Source organism: Suncus etruscus, chromosome 15, assembly GCF_024139225.1.
Source record: "Suncus etruscus isolate mSunEtr1 chromosome 15, mSunEtr1.pri.cur, whole genome shotgun sequence".
In the NCBI taxonomy this organism is placed as follows: domain Eukaryota; kingdom Metazoa; phylum Chordata; class Mammalia; order Eulipotyphla; family Soricidae; genus Suncus; species Suncus etruscus.
This window is the reverse complement of record NC_064862.1, coordinates 11,568,172-11,593,405: the sequence shown is the minus strand read 5'-3', so window position 1 is coordinate 11,593,405 and position 25,234 is coordinate 11,568,172. Positions and strand designations below refer to the sequence as shown.

The 25,234-nt window shown below is 41.7% G+C and overlaps 1 protein-coding gene across 1 annotated transcript in view; it reads left to right on the top strand.

The window, feature by feature from the left end:
* The window catches only part of HIVEP2 (HIVEP zinc finger 2), a 43,104-nt gene that overhangs the window by 5,744 nt on the left and 12,126 nt on the right, over positions 1-25,234 (top strand). The window contains exons 2-5 of the mRNA XM_049789311.1: positions 9,534-9,578; positions 10,652-16,307; positions 17,349-17,503; positions 21,949-22,124. Coding sequence (XP_049645268.1) covers positions 11,034-16,307; positions 17,349-17,503; positions 21,949-22,124 — 5,605 coding nt within the window. The 5' untranslated portion in view covers positions 9,534-9,578; positions 10,652-11,033. The remainder of the gene's footprint in view (positions 1-9,533; positions 9,579-10,651; positions 16,308-17,348; positions 17,504-21,948; positions 22,125-25,234) is intronic.

The following is a 25,234-nucleotide window of genomic DNA, read 5'->3' as shown; positions in this document are numbered from 1 at the left end:
TAAGGGCTCAGAAATTGCCCCTGGCTTTGGGGACCATATGGGATGCCTGGGGATCAAAACACGGTCCTTCCTTGGCTAGCGCATCACAAGGCAGACACCTTACCTCTAGTACCACCTCACTGGCCCCAAGTAAAGGTTTTCTAAAAGAAATTTACGTAGGTCTGTAGTCTTTCCCTCTGCTTGCCATTGTAGGAAAAGTGTTTCAGATATATTACATGTAGTAATTTTCAAATTTCTACCCTTTTTAGAGATTCCTGCTGTGTGCTGCAGTGGCTGCAATAAATCTTATTATTTTCTCTCAGTTTTTCTTCTTTGAAAAAAAAGCTTATGGCGATCTTGCAATATGCATTTATCTGTAGATGTCAAAGGCAAGGATAAATGAGTAAAGATCTCAAATGTCCAAGATTTTTTTGGTGATAGATGAGACATTGAATTGTGGATTTGAACTGGCCTTGGAAAAGTGTAGCAATAATAGATTCATTAAACTGCTTGTGTCTCTGCCAACCTTGTTTTGTGACTTTTGAGTCAACAAAAATCACTATTATCCTCTTTATGTCTTTTCTGCCTATCAGCTTTATTCAAATCTGATGAACACCTTCCATCAGGAATAGAAGTAGTTCACATGGATCTTGTTGATTATGCCTGCAAACTGGTCACTTAGCTTTCCAGTGCTCATCTTAAAGTCTTTTGGGTTGATATACCTGTATTGTCTTGCCCACAAGGCTTTTATGATTTTACTGAACTCTTCTGCCACTTTGCCTTTATGTCCCAACAGATTTGAACTATTAATATTCTTCTCTTTTTTTAAAATATAATTTTTAGGGGGCCCGGAGAGATAGCGCAGCAGCGTTTGCCTTGCAAGCAGCCGATCCAGGACCAAAGGTGGTTGGTTCGAATCCCGGTGTCCCACATGTTCCCCTGTGCCTACCAGGAGCTATTTCTGAGCAGACAGCCAGGAGTAACCCCTGAGCACCGCCGGGTGTGCCCCCCCCAAAAAAAAAGAAAATATAATTTTTATTTTGAACATAGTGGCTTACATATTGTTGACAATAATATTTTAGGTACATATTTACATAAAATCAGGGATTCCCATCACCGATTTGTCCTCCCTACACCTCCGTTTCGTCCTACCTTCCAAATCCTCCTTCCTCACACCCAGGCTTCTAGAAAATGTGGTCTCCTATGTATCTAGTTTACTACTTAGTAGTCTCGCACCTGTTTGCTCTTGGTGCCTCCTTTATTGCCCCCTCTAACTGGGAGGCAGGACGAGATAGTTCAAGTTATGTGGTTTTGTTTGAAGAAGAGAAAAGTAATAAACTGGGGTAAAAGTTTAATACGCCAAAAATGAGCGGGATCCTTCTAGAGGCTCTCATCATCAGTTTGAGAGATGAAGGAGAAAAATAAGATGTAACACACCAACAGTACAAAAAGAAGTGTCAATATCCAGTGCTAACAATGATAAGCACCACAAAAATAGCCAAAACCAGACAGAAATGCTACCAAAAAAGAAAATTACAGACCAATATCCCTGATGAATACTGATGCAAAGATCTTCAACAAAATCCTGGCAAATAGGATCCAATGCAAAATCCTGGCAAATAGGATCATCAAGAAGATCATACATTACGACCAAGTAGGTTTCATCCCAGAATGCAAGGATGTTTTAACATCCGTAAATCTATCAACATCATACACAACATCAACATCAAGAAAAATAAAAATCACGTTATCATATCAATAGATGCAGAGAAAGCATTTGATAAGGTCCAACACCCATTCTTGATCAAAACTCTCAGCAAGATGGGAATGGAAGGAACCTTTCTCAATTTAATTGAAGACATCTACCACAAGCCCATGGCAAATATTATCCTCAATGAAGAAAAACTAAAAGCCATTCCTCTAAATTCTGGTACAAGAAAAGGCTGTCCTCTCTCACCACTCCTCTTCAACATAGTACTGGAAGTTCTTGCTATAGCAATCAGGCAAGAAAAAGATATCAAGGGAATTCAGATAGGAAAGGAAGAAGTCAAGCTCTCATTGTTTGCAGATGACATGATACTCTACTTAGAAAATCCTAAAGAGTCTACCAAAAAGCTTCTAGAAACAATAGATTCATATAGCAAGGTGGCAGGCTACAAAATCAACCTACAGAAATCAATGGCCTTTTTATACACCAATAGTGATAGGGAAGAGATGGAAGTCAGGAAGGCAATCCCATTCACAATAGTGCCACACAAACTCAAATATCTTGGAGTCAACTTGAACAAAGACGTGAAGGACCTATACAAAGAAAACTATAAGGCCCTGCTCCAAGAAATAAGAGAAGACACACGGAAATGGAAACACATACCCTGCTCATGGATTGGCAGGATTAACATCATTAAAATGGCAATACTCCCCAAAGCATTATACAGATTTAATGTGATCCCCTTAAAAATACCCCTGACATTCTTCAAAGAAGTGGATCAAACACTTATGAAGTTCATCTGGAACAATAAACACCCTGGAATAGCTAAAGCACTCCTAGGGAAAAGGGAAATGGGAGGCATTACTTTCCTCAACTTTAAACTGTACTACAAAGCAATAGTTATCAAAACAGCATGGTATTGAAAAAAGACAGACCCTCAGATCACTGGAATAGGCTTGAGTTCTCAGAGAACGTTCCCCAGACATACAATTACCTAATTTTTGACAAAGGAGCAAGAAATCCTAAGTGGAACAGGAAAAAATTTCTTCAACAAGTGGTGCTGGCAGAACTGGTTAGCAACTTGCAAAAAAGCGAACATACACTCCCAGTTAACATCATGTATGAAGGTAAAATACAAATGGATTAAAGACCTTGATATCAGACCGAATACCATAAGGTATATAGAACAACACGTCGGTAAAACACTCCATGACATTGAGACTAAAGGCATCTTCAAGGAGTAAACTACACTTTCCAAACAAGTGGAAGCAGAGATCAACAGATGGGAATACATTAAACTGAGAAGCTTCTGCACCTCAAAAAAAAAATAGTGCCCAGGATACAAGAGTCACCCACTGAGTGGGAGAAACTATTCACCCAACACCCTTCAGATAAAGTGCTAATATCCAAAATATACAGGGCACTGACAGAACTTTACAAGAAAAAACATCTAATCCCATAAAAAAAATGGGGAGAAGAAATGAACAGACAATTTGATAAAAAAGAAATACAAATGGCCAAAAGGCACATGAAAAAATGCTCTTCGTCACTATTCATCAGGGAAATGCAAATCAAAACAATGACGAGATACCACCTCACACTGCAGAGATTGGCGCACATCACAGAATGAGAACAATCAGTGCTGGCGGGGATGTGGAGAGAAAGGAACTCTTATCCACTGATGGTGGGAATGCCATCTAGTACAGCCTCTATGGAAAGCAATATGGAGATTCCTTCAAAATCTGGAAATTGAGCTCCCATTCAACCCAGCTATTCCACTCCTAGGGATATACCCTAAGAACACAAGAATACAATGAAAAAACCCTTCCTCACACCTATATTTATTGCAGCACTATTCACAGTATCCAGGCTCTGGAAACAACCAAGCTGCCCTTCAACAGACGAATGGCTAAAGAAACTGTGGTACATATACACAATGGAATATTATGTAACCGTCAGTAGAAATGAAGTCATGAAATTTTCCTATACATGGATGTACAGGGAATCTATGATGCTGAGTGAAATAAGTCAAAGGGAGAGAGAGAGAGACGCAGAATAGTCTCACTCATCTATGTGTTTTAAGAAAAATAAAGGTCATTTTTGTAACAATCCTCAGAGACAATGAGAGGAGGGCTGGAACACCAGCTCACTCCATTAAGCTCACCACAAAGAGTGGTGAGTACAGCTATAAAAATAACTATACAGAGAACTACCATAATCAAGTGAATGAATGAGGAAACTGGAAAGCCTGTCTGGAGTATAGGTGGGGGTGGGGTGTGATGGAGGGAGATTTGGGACATTGGTGGTGGGAATGTTACACTGGTGAAGGGGGTGTTCTTTACATGACTGAAACCTAATCACAATCATTTATGTAATCAAGATGTTCTAATAAAGAAGAAAAAAAGATACCTTAGCTTGGATACTTTAGAACATTTTATATTGTTAGTATTATCTGTGTTACTCAAACCATTTTGATTGTTGAGCAATCTTTAAGTAAAAGTTTAACTTTGAAATAAAAAAAACCCACTTGGTCATGATGTATGATCTTTTTGATGAAGTGCTGGATTCAGTTTGCTAAGATTTTGTTGAGTATCTTTGCATCTATATTCATTAGTGAGATTGGTCTATAGTTTTCTTTCTTGGTGGTGTCTTTGCCATCTTTGGGAATGAGTGCGATATTAGCCTCATAAAAGGTGTTGGGGAGGATTCCTGTTTTTTCGATAGTATGGAATAGCCTATGGAAAAGTGGTTATAAGTCTTCTCGGAATGTTTGATAGAATTCACCTGTAAATCCATCTGGGCCTGGACGTTTGTTCTTAGGGAGTTTCTTAAATACATCTTCAGTTTCCTCTGAGGTGATCGGTCTGTTTAGGCTTTCTAGTTCTTCCTTTTCCAAAATCAGAAGATGGTATTTTTTTTTTAAGAATTTGTCGATTTCTACTGGGTTTTCTAGCCTAGCTGAGTATAGTTGTTCATAATATGATCTCATGATATGTTGTATTTCTTGGGTTCTGTTGTAACCTCTTCCCTTTCATTTATGATCCTACTGATTTGGGTGTTTCCCCCCCCCCTTTTTTTTTGGTGAGTTTTGCCAGTGGTTTGTCTATCTTGTTTATTTTTTTTCCAAAAACCAACTCCTTGTCACATTGATATTTTGTATTGTTTTCTTAGTTTCTATGTTGTTTATTTCTGCTCTGGTTTTTATTATTTCTTGCCTTCTGGTTGTGGATGGATTTCTCTGTTGCTGTTGCTCCAATTCCTTGAGGTGATCCTTTAAACTGTTGATTTTGTCATTTTCCTGTTTCTTGATATAGGCCTGTATTGCCATGAGTTTCCCCCTAATTACTGATTCTGCTGTGTCCCACAAATTTTGACAAGTTGTCTCTTTATTATCATTTGTCTCAAGGAATCTTTTTATTTCTTCCTTGAGTTGCTCTTTGATCCAGCTGTTGTTGTTTTGCAGCATGTTGTTTAATCTCCAGGTATTAGTTTTTCTCCATTGCTTCTTCTTGAAGTCAATTTTGACCTCTATTCCATAGTGGTCTGATAGGGTTCTTCTAATGATCCTTACATTTGTGGTCTTACATAGGTTGGCTTTGTATCCTAAGACATGGAATATTCTGGAGAAGGTTCCATGTGGGCTTGAGAAGAATGTATATTCTTCTTTCTGGGGATGGAGGGCCCTACATAAGTCTATTAGCCCTAGATCTTCTAATTTTTCATTTAGAGCTCTTATTTCTTTGCTATTTTTCTGTTTGGTGGATCTGTCCAGTGGTAATTGTAGAGTATTGAGGTCTCCTACTATTATCACCTTTCCTTTCATGTGTTTCTCCAGGTTTGTAAGCAGTTGCCTCATATATGTTGCTGGCTCTACATTAGGTGCATAGATATTGACCAGGGTTAGTACTTCTTGATCTAATGTTCCCCTGATCAGTAAGTAGTGACCCTCTTTGTCTCTGATCACTTTCTTTAGGTTGAATGCAATTTGGTCTGATATAAGTATGGCTGTCCCTGCTCTTTTTTGTTTTCCATTGGCGTGAATAATTACTTTCCATCCTTTTATTCTAAGCCTGTGTTTATCCTGTAGTTGTAGGTGTGTTTCTTGCAGACAGCAGAAGTCTGGTTTATTTTTCATAATCCAGTTCTCTACTATGTGTGTTTTAATTGGAGAGTTTAGTTCCTTAACATTTAGGGAGATTATTGACAGAGATGACTGTTGTGCAGTTGTGTTGTGTAGGTGGTTTTTGTTACAATCGGGAGTTTGGATTGTGTAATTCGTCTCTGAGTAGGTTGCTTAGGATTGGCTTTGTTTACACAAATGATTCAAGTTCGTTCTTGTTTGAGAACGTTTTTAGTCTGTCCTCCCATATGAATGATAGTTTTGCTGGGTATTGGACCCTAGGTTGGAAATTTCTTTCATTCAGTCATTTAAATATGTCATTCCACAGTCTTCTTGCTTGAATTATTTCAAATGGGAGATCTGGTTTGATTCTTATGCCCCTACCTTTGTACTTGAGGGTTCTTTTTTCTCCCTTATTGCTTTTTTTTTTTTTTTGGTTTATGGTTTTTGGGTCACACCGGGCGGTGCTCAGGGGTTACTCCTGGCTGTCTGCTCAGAAATAGCTCCTGGCAGGCACGGGGGACCATATGGGACACCGGGATTCGAACCAACCACCTTTGGTCCTGGATCGGCTTCTTGCAAGGAAAATGTCGCTGTGCTATCTCTCCGTGCCCTACCTTATTGCTTTAAGGATTTCATCTTTCTCTTTTTTTTGCCATTTGGATTACTGTATGTTTTGGTGTGGGTTTATTAGGGTCTATTTTTTTAGGGACTCTCTTCACTTCCTGGATTTGCATTGAAGTTTCTTTGCAGAGGGTTCTCTGCTATTATATCTCTGACTACTTGTTCTTCCCCTTTTTCTCTTTCCTCCCCTTCTGGTATACCCACAATTCTTAGATTGTTTCTTTTGTCCTTGTTCATTAGATACTGAACTTTTCCTTCCAGTGCTTTGTCTTTTATTTGTTTATTGGTTTCTTGGTCATTTTTTGTTTGCAGTTTTCCTTCGAGTTCTTCAATATGCTTCTCCAACTCTATGTTTCTGCTCGTAAGGCTTGTTACTTTGTCTTTTAATTCCTTCAATTCTTTTTGTATGGAATCTCTCATGTTCTTTAACATTTCTTCTTTAATTTGACTGATTTTTTTCATCCATAGATATCTTATACTCGGTAGCAGAGTTTCTTCCATTTCTTTTATCAATTTTGCATTTCCTTCTTTATGGCTGCTTTTAGGTCTCCTTCCCATGGATCTGTGTGTTTTGGTGGACTTGGAAACTTGCTAGGGTTTATCTTCGTATCTCCAGATATTAGGGCTCTTCTTGATTTACCCATATTTCTTTGCATTTATTGGTGTGGTTTGGAGTGCTGTGCCTTCTAAATTGAGCCTGCTTTGGTGTCCTGTGGCATGGGGATGGGTCCCCTCCCTGAGTGTGGTTATAGAGGGGGTTGTTGGGTGGGCTCGCTGAGGTTTGGCTCCTCCTGTGTTCTTTATGTGGCCTGATTCGTTGCTTTTCCCTTTTGTTGTCAGCTAGTGCAGGTCCTCTCCTGGGCATAATGGTGGAGGGTGCTGTTGAGCCTAGCTCCTTTGCCCCCCCTCCCCTATCTGGAAGTCAGCCCTCCTTCAGTGGGTCTGGTCAATTTCCTTCTCCTTATTCCTACCAGCCGATGCAGCTCTGCTCCTGGCCACACTGGCTGAGAGTGCTATTGAGCCTAGCTTTCTAGCCTTCCTCCCCTCTCTGGGAGTCAATGGAGCTCTATCCCCTCCTAGCCTCAGGAAAAGAAATTCCCGTAGTCAAACCCACCCAGTAACTGCCCTCAGCCCTTGGGGAGTCTCAGGTCCACTTCGGGGCTCAGGGTGGTAGGTTGCTCTAGGTTAGCCAATGGTCCAGGTGGCAGGCTCAAGCTCACCCAGTCTATTGGTCCTAGCCCGTCCCAGCAGTGCAGAGTGTGTCAGGTGCAGGGTTCTCCTCACCTGGTCTGCACTCAGCTCAGGCTCAGGGTTGCCGGTGTGGTGGCAAGAATCTTGTCTCAGGCTCCCACGTGGAGAGTGTGGAGGTGCCGGGGAAAGCACTCACCTGTGTGCTCTCCGCTTGGGCTTGGGGTCCCTAGGAGGTGCGCGGGGTGCAGCAGCAAGAAGCCTGTCTCTGGCTCCCACGTGGAGAGTGTGGAGGTGCCAGGGAAAGCACTCACCTGTGTGCTCTCCGGGCTTGTGGTCCCTAGGAGGTGCGCAGGATGGGGCAGCAAGAAGCCTGTCTCTGGCTCCCAAGTGGAGAGTGTGGAGGTGCCGGGGAAAGCACTCACATGTGTTAATATTCTTCTCTTAATGGTTCTGGTAAACATAATCTGTAAACCTTGGAATATTATACAGACATTGTAATATTGAGTTTATGTAACAAGTGTTTTCTAAATAATGAGATCTGATGAGAGTAGGACCAGTTCCCTCATCTACAGAATCGCGGTTCTAGAACTGGTCTTTTTCATTCTCTATAGTCCCTACCTCACTATGTGGTGTCAGCTTATTGTCCCACTTATCTGTTGGGGGGGGTCACAGTTTGTTTATCCTTTTGAGTTATCTGTGTTGGTTCTGGGGGACAACTTATAGTCTTATCATGTACCAATGTCTGAGGTTTTTTTTCATTTGTGAGAGTCCTGCTTCTGACAAGGTGTAATACATAGAGTTTCTTGGCAGGGTTGTCATCTGTGGAAACATAAGTATATCCTTTTCCTCGAATGAGATTACTAGCAACCCATTCATTATCATTTTTTACCCAAACAGGTAAATTAATTTTTTTTTGCACCTGAGTGTCTTTTTAAAAGTGTCTTTCTGCAGCTCTGTAGGGCTCTACTTGAAATTAATTCAGGAATTTAGTAAAAATAATGTTAAGGATAAAACGTCCATTATTGCCATGCTTTTTTAAAATTTATTTTAATAATTGAGTTTACACTTTACATTGATCCTTTCTAAGTAGTCAAGTTTGAAGGCCACTCATACACATCTGAAGGATGTTCCCACATTACTGTCATGCAAATTTTCTTAAAAAAAAAAAAGGAAATGTTTTCTTTGAAATGTTCAAACCTATATGTTCAGTTTAAAATGTGAAACTTAAGAGACAGGGAGAGTAGGGAGAAAAATCAAAGGGCAAAGCACATGTTGGAGGCATTGGTTCCATGCCCTATATAGACAATCAAACCTGGGGTATCACAAAAAGTGACCTCAAAGCACCATGTCAGGAGTAACCTTCTGAGCAACACGAATTAAAGGGCATAGATGCCTTTGGTATTTTCCTGAATGGCCCCAGGGCTCCCTAATTGATGTTTGGCAGACCCTATTCTATAGACATTAAAACTATCATCTTTTCCTAGTTTTTTTTTTTTTTTTTATATCTGAGGAATTAGAACCATGTCAAATTCAGATGTTAGTACGGGAGTGATATAATATAGCAGATAGGGCACTTGGCTTGCATTCTGCCAACCTGGGTGGGATCCCTGCACTAATTATGATCCTCCAAGCCCTGCCAGGAATGATTTTCTAAGCACAGGGTCAGGAGTAAGCCCAGAACACAACTGGTGTGACCTAGAAACAATAATCTTAAGATTCTTTGATTAAAAATATTTTGTATCTTTGTGGAGTTTCAGCAGTTTTCTCTTGAGTTATTTCTCATACAGTGTCTATTTTTATGGCCTTTATCATTGCCATGATATGCCTGATCAACTCTAAATTTATATTTGTATAGAGTAAACTTGTGTTTAATGGAACAATTTTTCCTAATTATATTTATCTTCTATCCAGAAAGCGTCAAGACAATCATGTCCACGCAAATTCTCAACAATTCAGGTAATCAGGAAGTTTTATTTATATATGTATGTTCATTTTAGGAGAAAGAATTCCCAAGCAATGCTTCAAGACCCTAGCAACCATCCCAAGAGATACTTGGCTAACTGGGCCTGATGGTTCAGTGCATGGACCCAGTAATGAGGTACCATTCTGGTGCTAAGGTCACTAGGACAACCTTCACTGTGTTTGAGTGGGGGCATCTGATACTGGGGGTCAATCTCAGGCTCTTATGCAAGCAAGAGATATATCCTTGACCATTTAGTTAGCTTCTGACCCATAATGATATTTTCTTTTTTTTTTTTTTTTTTTTTTTTTTTTGGTTTTTGGGCCACACCTGGCGGTGCTCAGGGGCTACTCCTGGCTGTCTGCTCAGAAATAGCTCCTGGCAGGCACGGGGGACCATATGGGACACCGGGATTCGAACCAACCACCTTTAGTCCTGAATCGGCTGCTTGCAAGGCAAACACCGCTGTGCTATCTCTCCGGGCCCATATGATATTTTCTTATTTTCTCCAGATCATATGGTCTTCCAGTCATACTGTGAAGATCTTTATCTTGTTCATTTAAATGATTTTTTCTTTCCAAAGTTTTGTAGTAATTTTTTATTTGTATAGCCTTATCCTATCTCTACTAATCACTATATTGATTAATTAATAAAACATTTTATTCAAGATAATAGGTATATTAGTTACTTAGTAATTTACATTCTATTTTTACACAAAGGCTACCAAACACATGTAAAAATGGATAACATACTTCACTTTTATGTCAAAAAACTTGTTAGAAATGACTATTTGCATGACTACTTTTAAGTCTTAATGATTTTATAGATATTATCTATAAAAGTTTGCCTTTGAATAAAATCCTGACTAAAACTAAAGAGTATTTAAAAGGATGACCAACATCAAGATCGAAGATTTTTATACATATGCCTTATACTAAGTTTGAAATTATTATCCTTTATCATAAGATTAATATCTGAATTCTCAAAGGTATAAAATCATAGAGGGTGGGTTTTGGTTCCTTACTTGATAGTTGTTCTGACAGTTTTTTCCTGTTTCCTTTTCCTCCAGATCATTCTATCCTACTGAAACTGGCAATCGACCTTTGCTCTAGCTGATGAGCCAGATTTCTCCAGGACTATTTCTCATCCCATTTACATCCTCTTTGAAAATATTCAAATGCCATAAGAAATCTCGATCGATTTGCACTTAGCTTTTTGGTGGCCCTTTCTACAATGGAGAGAACTGTGTTATAGCCCTGGTCAAGGACAGAGCCAACTAATGCCCATAGACTACGGGTGGGTGTGGAAGGTTTCGAAGAGGAGTACTCAGCACGCGTGTAGACACTCAGCAACATGGAAGCGAGCAAGTTTTGAAAAGCACAGCTTCAAGGACACTCCATGAGTCTGCAGGGCTTTCAAGCCACTAGCACTTAAGACTTTGTGATAACAAAATGGACACTGGGGACCCAGCTCTCGTGCAAAAAGCTACCTCAAGATCTGGAGAAACTGAGAAAGTATCAGGTAGATGGAGACAGGAACAATCAGCTATTATTAAGATGAGCACTTTTGGCAGTCAAGAAGGACAGCGACAGCCCCAACTAGATCCTGCGCAAATTGGAAACACCGCATCATCGGCACAACTCTTTGGTTCGGGAAAACTGGCCTCTCCTGGCGAAGTGGCCCAGCAGGTCACAGAGAAGCAATACACACCACACCGACCGACTCCTTACTCATGCCAACATTCACTCTCTTTCCCTCAGCACTCATTGCCACAGGGGGCCATGCACAGCAACAAGCCCCACCACAGCCTCGAGGGCCCTCCCTGGCTTTTCCCTGGCCCTTTGCCATCCATTGCCTCTGAGGACTTATTTTCTTTTCCCATCCCTGGCCACAGCGGTGGGTATCCCCGAAAAAAGATCTCTAGTCTGAATCCCGCTTATAGCCAATACTCCCAGAAAAGTCTCGATCAGTCTGAAGACACTCACAAGAAAGAGCACAAACCCAAAAAACCCGGCAAGTACATTTGCCCTTACTGCAGTAGGGCGTGTGCCAAACCCAGTGTACTGAAGAAACACATCAGGTCCCATACGGGTGAGCGGCCATACCCGTGTATCCCTTGTGGCTTCTCCTTCAAGACCAAGAGCAACTTGTACAAGCACAGGAAGTCTCATGCCCATGCCATCAAGGCGGGCCTGGTCCCTTTCACAGATTCGGCGGTCTCTAAATTGGACCTGGAGGCCGGTTTTATTGATGTCGAGGCAGAAATCCATTCAGACGGAGAACAGAGCACAGACACGGATGAAGAGAGTTCTCTCTTTGTGGAGGCTGCCGACAAGATGAGCCCCGGGCCCCCTATCCCACTGGACATCACTGGCAGGACCGGCTACCCTGGGTCTCTGGAGGACTCGTTGGGTGGCCAGGTGAAAGTGCCCATTTTGATCATCCCCAAGAGCGGGCTATCCTTACCCAATGAAAACTCACCCTACATAGGCTCGGATCTGCTGCCCACCTCCTCTCTGAGCTCGAAGGTGGACGACTCCCACACGGTGAAGCAGAAGCTTGCATTGAGACTGTCAGAGAAGAAGGGCCAGGATTCTGAGCCTTCCCTCAATCTCCTGAGCCCGCACAGCAAAGGGAGCACCGACTCAGGTTACTTTTCTCGCTCCGAGAGTGCAGAGCAGCAGATCAGCCCCCCCAACACCAATGCCAAGTCTTACGAGGAGATCATCTTCGGCAAATACGGTCGGCTGAGCCCCAGGAATACCCTCAGTGTCACGTCGGCCAGCCAGGAGCGGGCCCAGATGGGGAGAAAGGGCCTGATGGAACCGTTCCCCCAAGTCAATACCAGGTTAGACGTTCAGATGTTTGAGGATCCTGTGTCCCAGCTCATCTCTAGCAAGGGGGACCTGGAGCCGACCCAGACAGGCCTACTCAAGTCCTCTAAGTTCAACAGTGAGTCGAGGCCTTCCCAGCCTCTCGCAGCTTCCTTCAGGCACGAAGGCAAGCTCTATCCTGGGGGTGCAATTTTGCCAGGCAGCAACCCAACACTCTTGGAAGCTCCGGGAGACTCATCCCCACTTATTCGAAGCAACTCCATGCCCACCTCTTCGGCCACCAACCTCAGTGTCCCCCCTTCTCTGCGAGGAAGCCACTCGTTCGATGAACGCATTACCGGCTCGGACGACGTGTTCTACCCGGGCACGGTGGGCATCCCCCAGCAGCGCATGCTGAGACGTCAGGCAGCCTTCGAGCTGCCCTCGGTGCAAGAGGGGCACCCGGAGGCTGAGCACCACCATCAGCATCACCACCACCACCACCACCACCACCACCATCACCATGGCAGGGTGGCCAGAACGCTGGCAGGCTCGTCCATCAAGGAGAAGAAACTGATTCCAGAGAACAGGCTTGGCTATGAGTATGACATCTGCAGGAAGTCCTATCAGAAGTGGGAGGACCCGGACACCCCCAAGGCCACCTACAGGGACGTGGCCTGCCTGGGCGCTCTGAAACACAGCGGGGACTACTTCATGGACCCTGCTGTGCCCCTGCCCACCGTGCCTACCCTCTTTGGCACCACCTGCGAGACCCGCAAGCGTCGCAAGGAGAAGAGTGTGGGTGATGAGGAGGACTCACCCATGATCTGCGGAGGTGGTGCAGGGGGCAGCGAGTACGACCCCCAGGTGCCAACGCAGGATGGCATGCGGAGCGGCTTTCCGGGGGTGGCACCACCCTACGACCTGGCTTCACTGGGGCATGCAGAACGCTTTGACCCTACCAGGGCCCTGATGCTCTCTGCCAGCCCCTCTCTGGGCTCAGATGAGGTCTGCTCGGGCCCTGACGCAGCTGCTGAGAAGATGCCCGAACTGGGGGGCAGCAGGAAGCCCCCTGGGAATGTGATCTCTGTGATCCAGCACACCAACTCGCTGAGCCGTCCCAATTCCTTCGAGAGGTCCGAATCGGCAGAGCTGGTGGCCTGCCCCAGTAGCAGTAGCAGTGGCCAGGAGAAGGCCTCTTCGTCGTCGCCTTCAGAGGTGGGTGACAGCGATGCCATCGCAGAAGCCCCCGTGAGCCCAGAGTGGCCCCAGGCTGCAGAGGGAACGGACAGCGGTGCCCGACCCTCCCCTGCCCAACCCGGGGCCCCCCAGCCCTCTTTGCAATCACAGCCCCGCCTGGTGCGCCAACACAACATCCAGGTCCCCGAGATCCGAGTGACCGAGGAGCCCGACAAACCCGACAAAGAGAAGGAAGTCCCCAGCAAAGAGGCCGCGGAGAAGCCGGTGGAGGAGTTCCAGTGGCCCCAAAGAAGCGAGACCCTGTCCCAGCTGCCTGCAGAGAAGCTGCCCCCCAAGAAGAAGCGCCTGCGTCTGGCAGACATGGAGCACTCCTCTGGGGAGTCCAGCTTCGAGTCCGCAGGCACTGGCCTCTCTCGCAGCCCCAGTCAAGAGAGCAACCTGTCCCACAGCTCCAGCTTCTCCATGTCCTTCGACAGAGACGACCCCCTGAAGCTGCCCGTGCTGCCCCCCAACAAGCAGGAGGAGCTGGGCAAGCACTCGGAGTTCTTAACGGTCCCCGGGGGCTCCTACTCCCTGTCGGTGCCAGGCCATCATCACCAGAAGGAAATGCGACGTTGCTCCTCGGAGCAGATGCCCTGTCCTCACCCTCCCGAAGTCCCTGAGATCCGGAGCAAGTCTTTCGATTATGGGAATCTGTCCCATGCCCCGGGGGCAGCAGCTGCGGCCTCCACCCTGTCCCCGTCCAGGGAGAGGAAGAAGTGCTTCTTGGTGCGACAGGCGTCCTTCAGTGGCTCTCCCGAGACGGCCCAGGGGGAGGCCGGGGCTGACCTGAGCGTCAAGCAAGAACAGCTGGAGCATCTGCACGCTGCTGCAGCTGCAGGCCTCAGGTCTGCTTGGCACCCCGCCGCCTGCCCCGTCCTCCCGCCTCTGCAGGCCGGCGAGGAGTCAGGGAAGCAGGTGCTGGCACCCTGTGCCCCGCTGAGCTCAGGCACGCTCCACCTGGCCCAGCCGCCCCTCATGCACATGGACAGTCAGGAACCCCTGCGCAACCCCTTGATGCCGCCTGCCCCCTACATCCCCAGCAAGCACTTATCCGAGCAGCCACCCTTCTTTGCACACCAAGAGTCTCTCCCCTTCTCTCCCATCCAGAACGCCTTGTTTCAGTTTCAGTACCCAACTGTCTGCATGGTTCATCTACCGGCTCAGCAACCCCCTTGGTGGCAGGCACACTTTCCACATCCCCTTGCTCAGCACCCTCCGAAGAGCTACGGCAAGCCTTCTTTCCAGGCCGAAATGCCTCCTGCCTACCCCTTAGAACACGTGGCTGAGCCCGCGGGCAAGAAATCCTCTGATTATGCACATCCAAAAGAGCCAGCCAGCCTGGGCTATGCAGGAACATCAGGGCTACCTTCAAAGAGCCTTCTTCTCAAGTTCCCACCAGACCAGAGCTCCAAATCAACGGATACTCCCTCAGAGCAGATTCTTCCCGAAGATTTCAGCTCGGCCAAATCTAGCTCGCTGCAGTCCTTGCCAGGAACGGTGGTTCCAGTGAGGATCCAGACCCATGTGCCATCCTATGGGAGTGTCATGTACACAAGCATTTCTCAGATCCTTGGGCAGAACAGCCCTGCCATCGTCATTTGCAAAGTTGATGAAAATGTGACCCAAAGAACACTGGTGACCAACGCGGCCATGCAAGGGATGGGCTTTAACATCGCCCAGGTCCTGGGACAGCATGCAGGCTTGGAAAAATACCCCATCTGGAAAGTCCCCCAGACCTTACCCCTGGGCTTAGAATCCTCTATCCCCCTCTGTTTACCATCCACCTCAGACAGTATGGCCAGCCTGGGGGGCAGCAAGCGCATGCTCTCTCCCGCCAGCAGCTTAGAGCTCTTCATGGAAACCAAGCAGCAGAAAAGGGTGAAAGAAGAAAAGATGTATGGGCAGATTGTAGAAGAGCTCAGCGCGGTGGAGCTCACCAACTCGGACATCAAGAAGGATCTCTCTCGCCCTCAGAAACCCCAACTGGTCCGGCAGGGCTGTGCTTCCGAGCCCAAAGATGGCTCCCAGTCTGCATCCTCTTCCTTCTCCTCACTGTCCCCTTCCTCGTCTCAAGATCACCCTCCAGCCAATGCACCTTTGAGGGAGTCATTCCCTCCAAGCTCCAGGGCACCTCTTCTAGGGCAGAAGTCCTGCGAACCCTCAGAAAGTAAAGAGTCCTCTGATGAATTAGATATTGATGAGACCTCATCGGACATGAGCATGAGCCCGCAGAGTTCCTCCTTGCTGCCTGGAGACAGTAAGCTGGAAGAGCAGAGGAAGGGTCACAGGCTTCCTATTGGCATGCTGGTGCATATGGCCTCAGGCCCCACTGGCAAGGGGGCAAACTCAACTCTTCTTCTCACGGATGTGGCAGATTTCCAGCAGATTCTTCAGTTCCCCAGTCTGCGGACAACAACTACTGTGAGTTGGTGCTTCTTGAATTATACAAAACCCAGTTCCATGCAACAGGCCACCTTCAAATCCTCAGTTTATGCTTCATGGTGCATTAGTTCCTGCAATCCAAATCCATCAGGATTGAATACCAAGACCACGCTGGCTCTTCTGAGGTCCAAGCAAAAAATCACTGCAGAAATTTATACTCTGGCTGCTATGCACAGGCCCGGAACTGGCAAACTTACATCCTCAAGTGCTTGGAAGCAGTTTGCTCAGGTAATGTAGATCATTTTCCCCAATTCATTCTTTGTTGTGGATTTGATGGTTGAGCAGAATACACAACTCTTTACGTCTGGAAAGTACAAGTAAAACAATGCTCAGAGATTGGGTAGACTTGTCAGTACTGACCCTAAGCTTGGGTGAGAAATACCCGCTGATCCTGAACTTAATAAGAGAGTCAGGGAGAAATTCTTTGCACAAACTAGCTCCTTTACTCAGGTGTGAACTTCTACCCCAGGGACTCCTTTCTGTGGGGTCATCTCTGATCTTGTATTAAAGACATAACTGATTGACTTTCATTTCAGTGTGAGAAACTCAGGAATTATGGGATTGGAGATGTTAAACAGGGAGTGGATGCTGAAGGAGAGCTGGGAGAATGAGCAAGTGGTCAACTGGCCTATGCAAACTTCTGAGTTTATTCTCATTGACAATATTATTTTCTAAATGTAATTTAGAAATTATATTATTATTAGTTATTATTAGAAAATATATTATTAGAAAATATTATTATTTTATTATTATTATTATTAGAAAATATATTTTTTCTAAATTATATTTAGAAATTTTGGGGCCATAACTGGTGATGCTAAGAGGTTGCTCCTGGCTATGCCCTTAGAAATCTCTCCTGGCTTGGGAGACTGTATGGGACACCGGGGATCGAACCCAGATCTGTCCTGGGTCAGCCATGTGCAAGGCAAACACCCTACTGCTGTGCTATCACTCCGACCCCAATTTTTAATCTATTTTTTTGGGGGGGGCACATCTACCATAACACAGGATTTACTTCTGGCTCTGTGGTCAGAGATCACTTCTAGTAGGCTCGGAAAACCACATGGGATGCAGGGGATGGAACCCAAGTCAGCCATAAGCAAGACAAAATATCTATTCAAAGAATCTCTTCTAATTTGTGTCCAAATGTGACCAATGCATGGCCTTTCAGCATGAGAAATCCAACTATTTTTCAGAACGTAAGGGAGAGTGATAGACTCCTCTGGAATGGAGAAAACATCTGAAATGATCCTCCCTTTTTCCCTACAGATGAAACCAGATGCATCCTTTTTGTTTGACAGCAAACTAGAAAGAAAACTAGTGGGAAATATCTTAAAGGAAAGAGGGAAAGGAGATATTCATGGAGACAAAGATATTGGATCCAAACAAAATGAACCAATCCGAATTAAAATCTTTGAAGGAGGGTAAGTCAAACTAAATTGCAAAGGTAAACTCCTGTTCTATCAAAATAAGCAAAATGGAAAAACCCAATACTTCTTTCCCTGGTCGGGAACACAAAGCAAATTCCCTTCATAGGTATATTTCTGGAGATGAGATGGAAATCAATTTTAAGTTCATGTCTTTGCTTTCATGAATTGCTTAGAATGAACATATCCAATTTATATAAGGTTCAAGCTTCTGTCATCAATTTTTGCATCTCAGATTTAATATGAAATATTAAAAATAGGTAGATTCTCACTAGCAGCTGAATCTGTATTCTTTAATACTGTTTTCTGGGCATTATTCATGAAAATTTCTTGTCTGTGCCTGTTAAATTATAGTCATGCACATGTATATATTTTTAGGAACCAGTTAATTTATTTTACTGGTTTTTGGGTCAACCATTTGAAGACTTAACTGGGACTTCACCAAATCCAACCAGGCCTTCTCTCTGCTCTAGAATACAAACCCAGGCTCCACATTGCTTTTAAGTTATTAGTTTCTCTAATTTCTTTCTCTAAGTAAAGTTTCTGTCTTAATTAATTTCTTTTAAAATAATTAAATTCAGAGTTGTAGAAGCTCCAGTAGAAAAGTTCAATGATTATTCTTACCTATATAGTTAAGAGAAATTTCACATAGGTGCAATATTGAGTTTTACATCCTCCTATATGTGTGTATTCCACTCAGACACAAGGAAGCAAATACCAGACTTCTGCTTTAGAAACTTAAAACATGAGTTCATGTACATTAACCATAATTGAGCACTCTGGTGCAGCTAGTTTTCTCGCTGTAGCAGATCTAGACTTTACCTATTTCCATGAGTATAATTTTATTCCAATGGTATTTGCTATGAAAACATAAGTGTGACTCTAAAATGTAAAATATTTTAGGATACGAGAAATACATTTCTCACTTAGATTTGCTAGCTTGGAGATGGGTTATCAAAGTTGGTTTCTTAGAAGTCTGTCACCTTTAGATGGATTCTTTGTATTCTCTCCACTAAAACTTCAGGTGACAAAAAGTTGTCCTGTTATAATTTGACTTCCCTCATAACACAAACGACATCTTACATTCAGCATCTTCATAGCAGAGAACTGGTAGCAGACTAGTCAGACTTTCACTTACTATGTGCTTTGAGCAGCTCATCTCCATTAACAAAGACAAATGGAAAAGCACATGTGAACATTTTACTACTCTTTGGATGATCAAGAAATATTATGACCATATCTTAAATTACTTTTGCCTTTCATTACCTGTGTTATATATTTTCTCCCAGTCATTTCTTAAACATCTACATAATGGAATACTTCACAGCTGTTAGAAAAAATAAAGTCATGAAATTTGCCTATACATGAATGGATATGGAGACTATAATGTTGAGTGAAATAAGTCAGAGAAGAGAGAAAAATACAGAATAATCTCACTCATATGTGGGATTTAAGAAAAATAAAAGACAATATAGTAATAATACCCAGTGACAATAGAGATGAGGGCTGGAAGGACCAGCTCATATTAGGCAGCTTAACACAAAAAGTGGCAAGAGCAGTTAGAGAAATAACTACACCAACAGCTACCATGACAATGATACAGAGAGATATGCAATGCCTGCCTCAAGGAGGGGCAGGAATAAGGGAGGAGGGAAATGGGAACATTGGTGGCAGAAAAGTTGCACTGGTGAAGGGGGGTGGGCATTTTATGGCTGAAATCCAATTACAAACAAGTTTTAATGGTGCTTAAATAAATAAATTTATTTAAAAATTAAAAGAAATATAAGAAATAGAAATAATAAAATAAAACAGAAATAATAGAAGAATAAAATAGAAATATTTTATGGAACTATAATAAATATGTGGGAAATATAAAAATAAATAATAAAAATGTTAATGCTTTTTAAATGACCATTAGTTCCTTTTTACATTAGATTATAGGTGTAACAACATACCCTGAATACCTGTTGAATTAAATCTTTTATTTTTACAGATTTTTTAATATACAGTTAAATATCCTAGATAATCTTACTCTATCTTTATTTTGAAAATAAGTAAAATAGCTAAGACATTAAAAATAAAATGACATTAAAAATAAAATGAATGTTATTTAAATATAAAGCGCATTTTCATCTCAGTCATGGTAAGCTCAATGCATCATTTCTTAAAGAAAACTAGCTTTCTATAAAGTGATTTGTTTTATTCTATATTCTCTAGGTAATGTCACTAGTAGGGGCTAAGACAAGTGAAAATAAAGCTTAAGAAATTTTACATCATTAGAATCTTTGCTATCACATTAAAAAAGACAAATTCAAAATAGCATTGAAGAATACATTGATGTTGGATATTCCTTACAAATGCAGAAGAATTTTAAGGTGGTAGCTGAAAGCATTCTGGGGGAACAGTAGTGGGGAAGGAGAACCATAAAAGGTGGGGGAACATGCAGAATTGACTATCCAAATTTTCTTCAATATCTTTATTTAAACCCCTTGATTACAAATATGATTGTGGTTGAGTTTCAGTCATGTAAATAACACCTCCCTTCACCAGTGCAACATTCCCATCACCAATGTACCAAATCTCCTCCTCCCCACCCCACCTCCGCCTATACTCTAAACAGGCTTTCTACTTCCCTCATTCAGTCACATTGTTATGGTAGTTCTCAATATAGTTATTTCTCTAACTGCACTCATCACTCTTTGTGGTGAGCTTCATGTCATGAGCTGGACCTTTCAGCTCTCCTTTCTTTTGTCTCTGAAAATTATTGCAAGAATGTCTTTTATGCTGAGTGAAATAAGTCAGAGAGAGAGAGAAAGACGCAGAATGGTCTCACTCATCTATGGGTTTTAAGAAAAATGAAAGACATTTTTGCAATAATAATTTTCAGGCACAAAAGAGAAAAAAGCTGGAAGTTACAGCTCACCTCATGAAGCTCACCACAAACAGGGATGAGTTTAGTTAGAGAATTAACTACGTTTTGAACTATCCTAATAATGAGAATGTACGAGGGAAATAGAAAGCCTGTCTAGAGTACATACAATCATGTATGTAATAAAGTTGGTTAAATAAAAAAATATAAAAAAAAGAATGTCTTTTATTTTTCTTAAAACCCATAGATGAGTGAGACTATTCTGCAACTATCTCTCTCCCTCTGATGCTACTTTTTAACCTATATTGATTGATATCACCCAAAGTAGGTAATTACCAAAGTAGGTAATATTAATATTAAGGAGAATTCATATTAGAGTTGGTATGTATATGTATTTTTCTTTTGTTAAATGCTTGTTAATAGATTCAACAAATAAGCTGAGCTTTTTTTTTTATTTCTGAAAATGGATTACCAAGACAAAGTGAAGACATTTGCCAAGATCTTAGAATGTCAAAACGATAGTTCTAATGCTTTATATATCTATTGCTTGCTGGTATGAATCCTAATAGTAAATTTAGGCATTTTGTCAGTCAGTTTACCTTGTGAAGTTATAAAATGAGCACTTCAAAAGGAATACTGTTCTAAGAATGACATTTAGACCTATAATTCTAGTGTGGTAGGGATTTAGAAGATAATTATATTCATTCAATTATTTAGTAGGACGCTGCAGAAGGATAGATCATGTTTCATTGTAGTCTAAACTGAAAGTGATGGTTAAGCATTGGGACCACTGGTTTCTTCCATTAAAAATCAGAGTGATCCTAACTTGATTAAAGGACTCAGATATCACTTTAAACCTCCTCTAAAACCTTTCAGAAACAAATGCAAATTTTATTGAAAAATAGAATCTTTAGTTTCATTAGGTAACAGTATCTCCCAAAAGCCATTTGAAATTTCGACTTCCACTTTAGTACTGATTCAGAGTCCTTGGGATTTAATACAGATTCACAGTTCTACAAAGCTAATCAGCAGTTGGTGAGATCAGCTCCTCTTGCATAAGCTATGAATTTCTGCACCACTCTCGTGCCAGTATTGTAAAATTAGATTAGAAACTCGCGGTGAAGAATTCTATTATCAGTTATACTTATTTTAGCAAATGAAGAGGGGAATATGTGTTGAGTACACACATCTCAGATGATGTAATATTAATAAATGATGCATTCTAACTTGATGTTTTAGAATTACTTTTGTGTATTTTTTAGTTGAAGTTCATACTGTAATCCAAAATTACTAAGATATTCTGAATTCTCTGTATGAGCCCATTTGAACATCAACACTAAGCTTAACACTTAATAGAATCCATTTTCGTGTTGAACTTAGAAAAAAAAGTGACTTTATTTTTCAGTACCAAATATGCTATCTAGTTCTTCCATGCATATATTTACATGAATTTCATAGGTTTGTAGAAGTAAAATGGAATCATTGTTTGTAAAACACCCTCATACAAACTTACCATAGAAATAATTATTTTTAGTTTTGAGAGATGACATGTTGGTTTCACATTTTTAAACAGGTATAAGTCAAATGAAGATTATGTATATGTCAGAGGACGTGGACGTGGAAAGTACATCTGTGAAGAATGTGGGATTCGCTGTAAGAAGCCAAGCATGCTTAAAAAACATATCCGCACTCATACTGATGTCCGGCCCTATGTATGCAAGTTATGTAATTTTGCCTTCAAAACAAAAGGTACAGGTCTAGCTTTTTTTTTTTTTTTTTAGCTAAGTAGAAGAAATGCCTTCTTTCTGGCTTTCAGTTCTCAATACCATCTTCTATCTCTTATTGACAAGAAAATGGTTTTGCTTGTGAAAATATGATCCCATGAAATATATATCCTGCTTCATATAAGCTATCAAAGGATGTCCACAAGACAGACAGGCTCCTTTTATGACTTGAATAATAGCTGGAGACTTAGATCCAGGCCAGTTGTCTCCAAAGGAAGTGGCTAAGAATCGCCTGGCTAGCTATTACTTCATGTTGGAAATGTTATGTGGTTTAGATAATCTTTGCACCAGTATTGAAATGCTTGGAGACAATCCATGCAGTGGCATTAAAAAACCAAGACAGCAGCTGGGAAGAGAACATGTGCCCATGGTCAGTTTCAAGATTATGAATAATGTAGAGCTCCACAGACTCCCAGGTGGGCACCTCCATCTACAGTTGCATTAATTATGCATAGAAGCTTAATAGCTTATATTGTGTGTGTTTATCAGCACAGAGACAATTTCTTACTCTCAAGCCACAACTGTTAATCTTATAAAATGAGGACTTGCCTTAAAATGATATTCTTTTATAAAAAATGTTTTTAATGTGTAGATTTACATTGAGATACTTTATGCAGAGGATAGTATGCTATTGTTATGTTATTTTACAAAATCATAAAGTCACAAACACAAATTTTTAGTATAAATTACTTATGTATCTTATAAATACCTCTTTGCTAATCTCAGATCATTTCCTATTATTTTAATGACAGTTAATCTGTTCTATTAGCCATAAAGAAAATCAAATATTAAATGAAATAAATTTTAGCAATATATCCCTTTCTTTCTTTTTTAAATTGAAGGGTTTTTTTGTTTTGTTTTGTTTTGGTTTGGTTTGGGTTTGGGTTTGGGTTTGGGTTTTGGTTTTTGGGCAATAGCCAGTTGTGTTCAGGGATTACTCCTGGATCTATAATCAGGTATCATTTCTGGTGGGGCTCACATGGGTTCCCTAATATACCTTGGATTGAACCCTGATCAGCTGCATGTAAGGCAAGCATCCAATTCATTGTATTATCTCTCTGGCTTCATGATTTTCTCTTTTAGCTAACTCCCTAAATTGTCTTTATTGGTTTGTCAGTAGTATACATATGTGGCTTCTCAACATAGTTATTTGGAGGGGGTGTTTACATCTGGCAGCACTCAGGGGTTACTTCTGACTCTATGCTCAGAAATCACTCATGGCAGGCTTGGGGGACCATATGGAATGCCGGGATTCAAACCACCCTCCTTCTGCATGCAAGGCAGAAACATCCCACCTCTATGTTATCTCTCTGGCTCCATCAACATAGTTATATTTTTTTTTCGGGCCACACCCATTTGATGCTCAGGGGTACTCCTGGCTAAGTGCTCAGAAATTGCCCCTGGCTTGGGAGGACCATATGGGACGCCGGGGAATCGAACCGCGGTCCTTCCTTGGCTAGCACTTGCAATGCAGACACCTTACCTCTAGCACCACCTCGCCAGCCCCTAATCTAAATTTTTGTGTAGTATAGTAGTTAGCTAGGGAGCTAGCTCAATGGCATACAGAGACCTTGGGTTCAATGTTCAACACCTCTTGTTCCTCTGAGTATCACTCAGAATGCCCCATGGACTCTCAGACACTGGTTGGAAGACTTCCTTCCCAAAGAAGTATTTGTATTACAGCATTTCTCCTCATTGAAGCCTAAAAAGGGGAGTGTTTGTTTGCATTTCAAAGGACAGCCATAAAATACTTTAAATTCCATCCACTTTTGTATAATCAAAATTTGTGTAGAACTTTGCTGAGAGAAATTTCTGGGAGAGAAAACAGAAACTTTGCTTTTAGGAAATATTGCAAATCTGGTATATCTTGATTGGGCACATGGATTTGTTGCAGGTGTAGCTCTGTGAGTAATTTTTTGCTTATTTATTATTAGGTAAAGAAATATCACATTGCTTGATTTCTTCAAAGCAAACTCAATATGCTTATACATCATTATTCTAGAGTTTTTGCTGAAAATAATATTTTTGTGGCCATTACTAGACTTTCTTTGCCACCCTTTGGGTAGTTACAAATGACTTGGAATATTAAAATAAGTATATCACCTGGGGAAGCCGGGGGTCCATTTTTACATAGTTGAAGTTAATGTTGGTAGGTCAGTTAACTGAGCACATTTCTGGAGAGTACCTGTTGGTCCATTCCTTCCTTCAGGCCTAGGTCATGACTTCCTTGCCTTCTTTGTGCCATTCTACTCCCTTCTGCTTGCTGTAGTACTTCAGAAGCTCAAGATTTTAATAACCTAAAGCCAGAATGGAATTGCTTCAGAGTCCTTCTTCTAACTGCGAATCAAGTCTGAACAATGAACAACTAAACTCAGTCTGAGAAAAAAAGAATAGAAGTGGCCATATTAAGATGCAAATACATTTTTTGTCTTATGTGCTTAATATACAGGGGCAGAGACAATGTGTCACAGTAGATGTACTTGATTTTGAGATCAGAAAAAGTATGGATACTATTTTTAAGTAAGAGAAGTAAGGTCCTGGGAATAATCCTGTATTTGGAGTTACCAAATTAGCAAGTACAATTCACAGATGTATCAGCAAATAACGTAATAAACAAGAATCCAGGTTTATTTCTCATATATTATTATTCATTACATTAATTGTAAGCTAAGTACTTATAGAAGGGAAATAAGTTGTTTTCCAACTGAGATTTAATGAACCTTATTTTAAAAATTCAGCATTTGCTGGGTAAAGCAGTATCTGATAGTATGCAGCTCTGACAACTAGATCTCTTCCATTGTTTAGTTATTTACCTTTTGAGTTTTGAAGCTTGGATTTATATATATTATTTTGTAATTTTTAATTGACTCTCCATGAGATACAACAATTAGAAAGTTGTTCATAATTGTGTTTGTCATACAATGTACAACACCCTTCACCAATGCATATTTCCTGCCATCAATGTCCATATTTCCTTCCGCCCTTCCCCCTGCCTGTCTCTATAGCGATGTTTTCTTCTCTTGGTGTGTCTCTCTCTTCCTTTTTCCTTTAGGACACTGATTATCATTACTGATA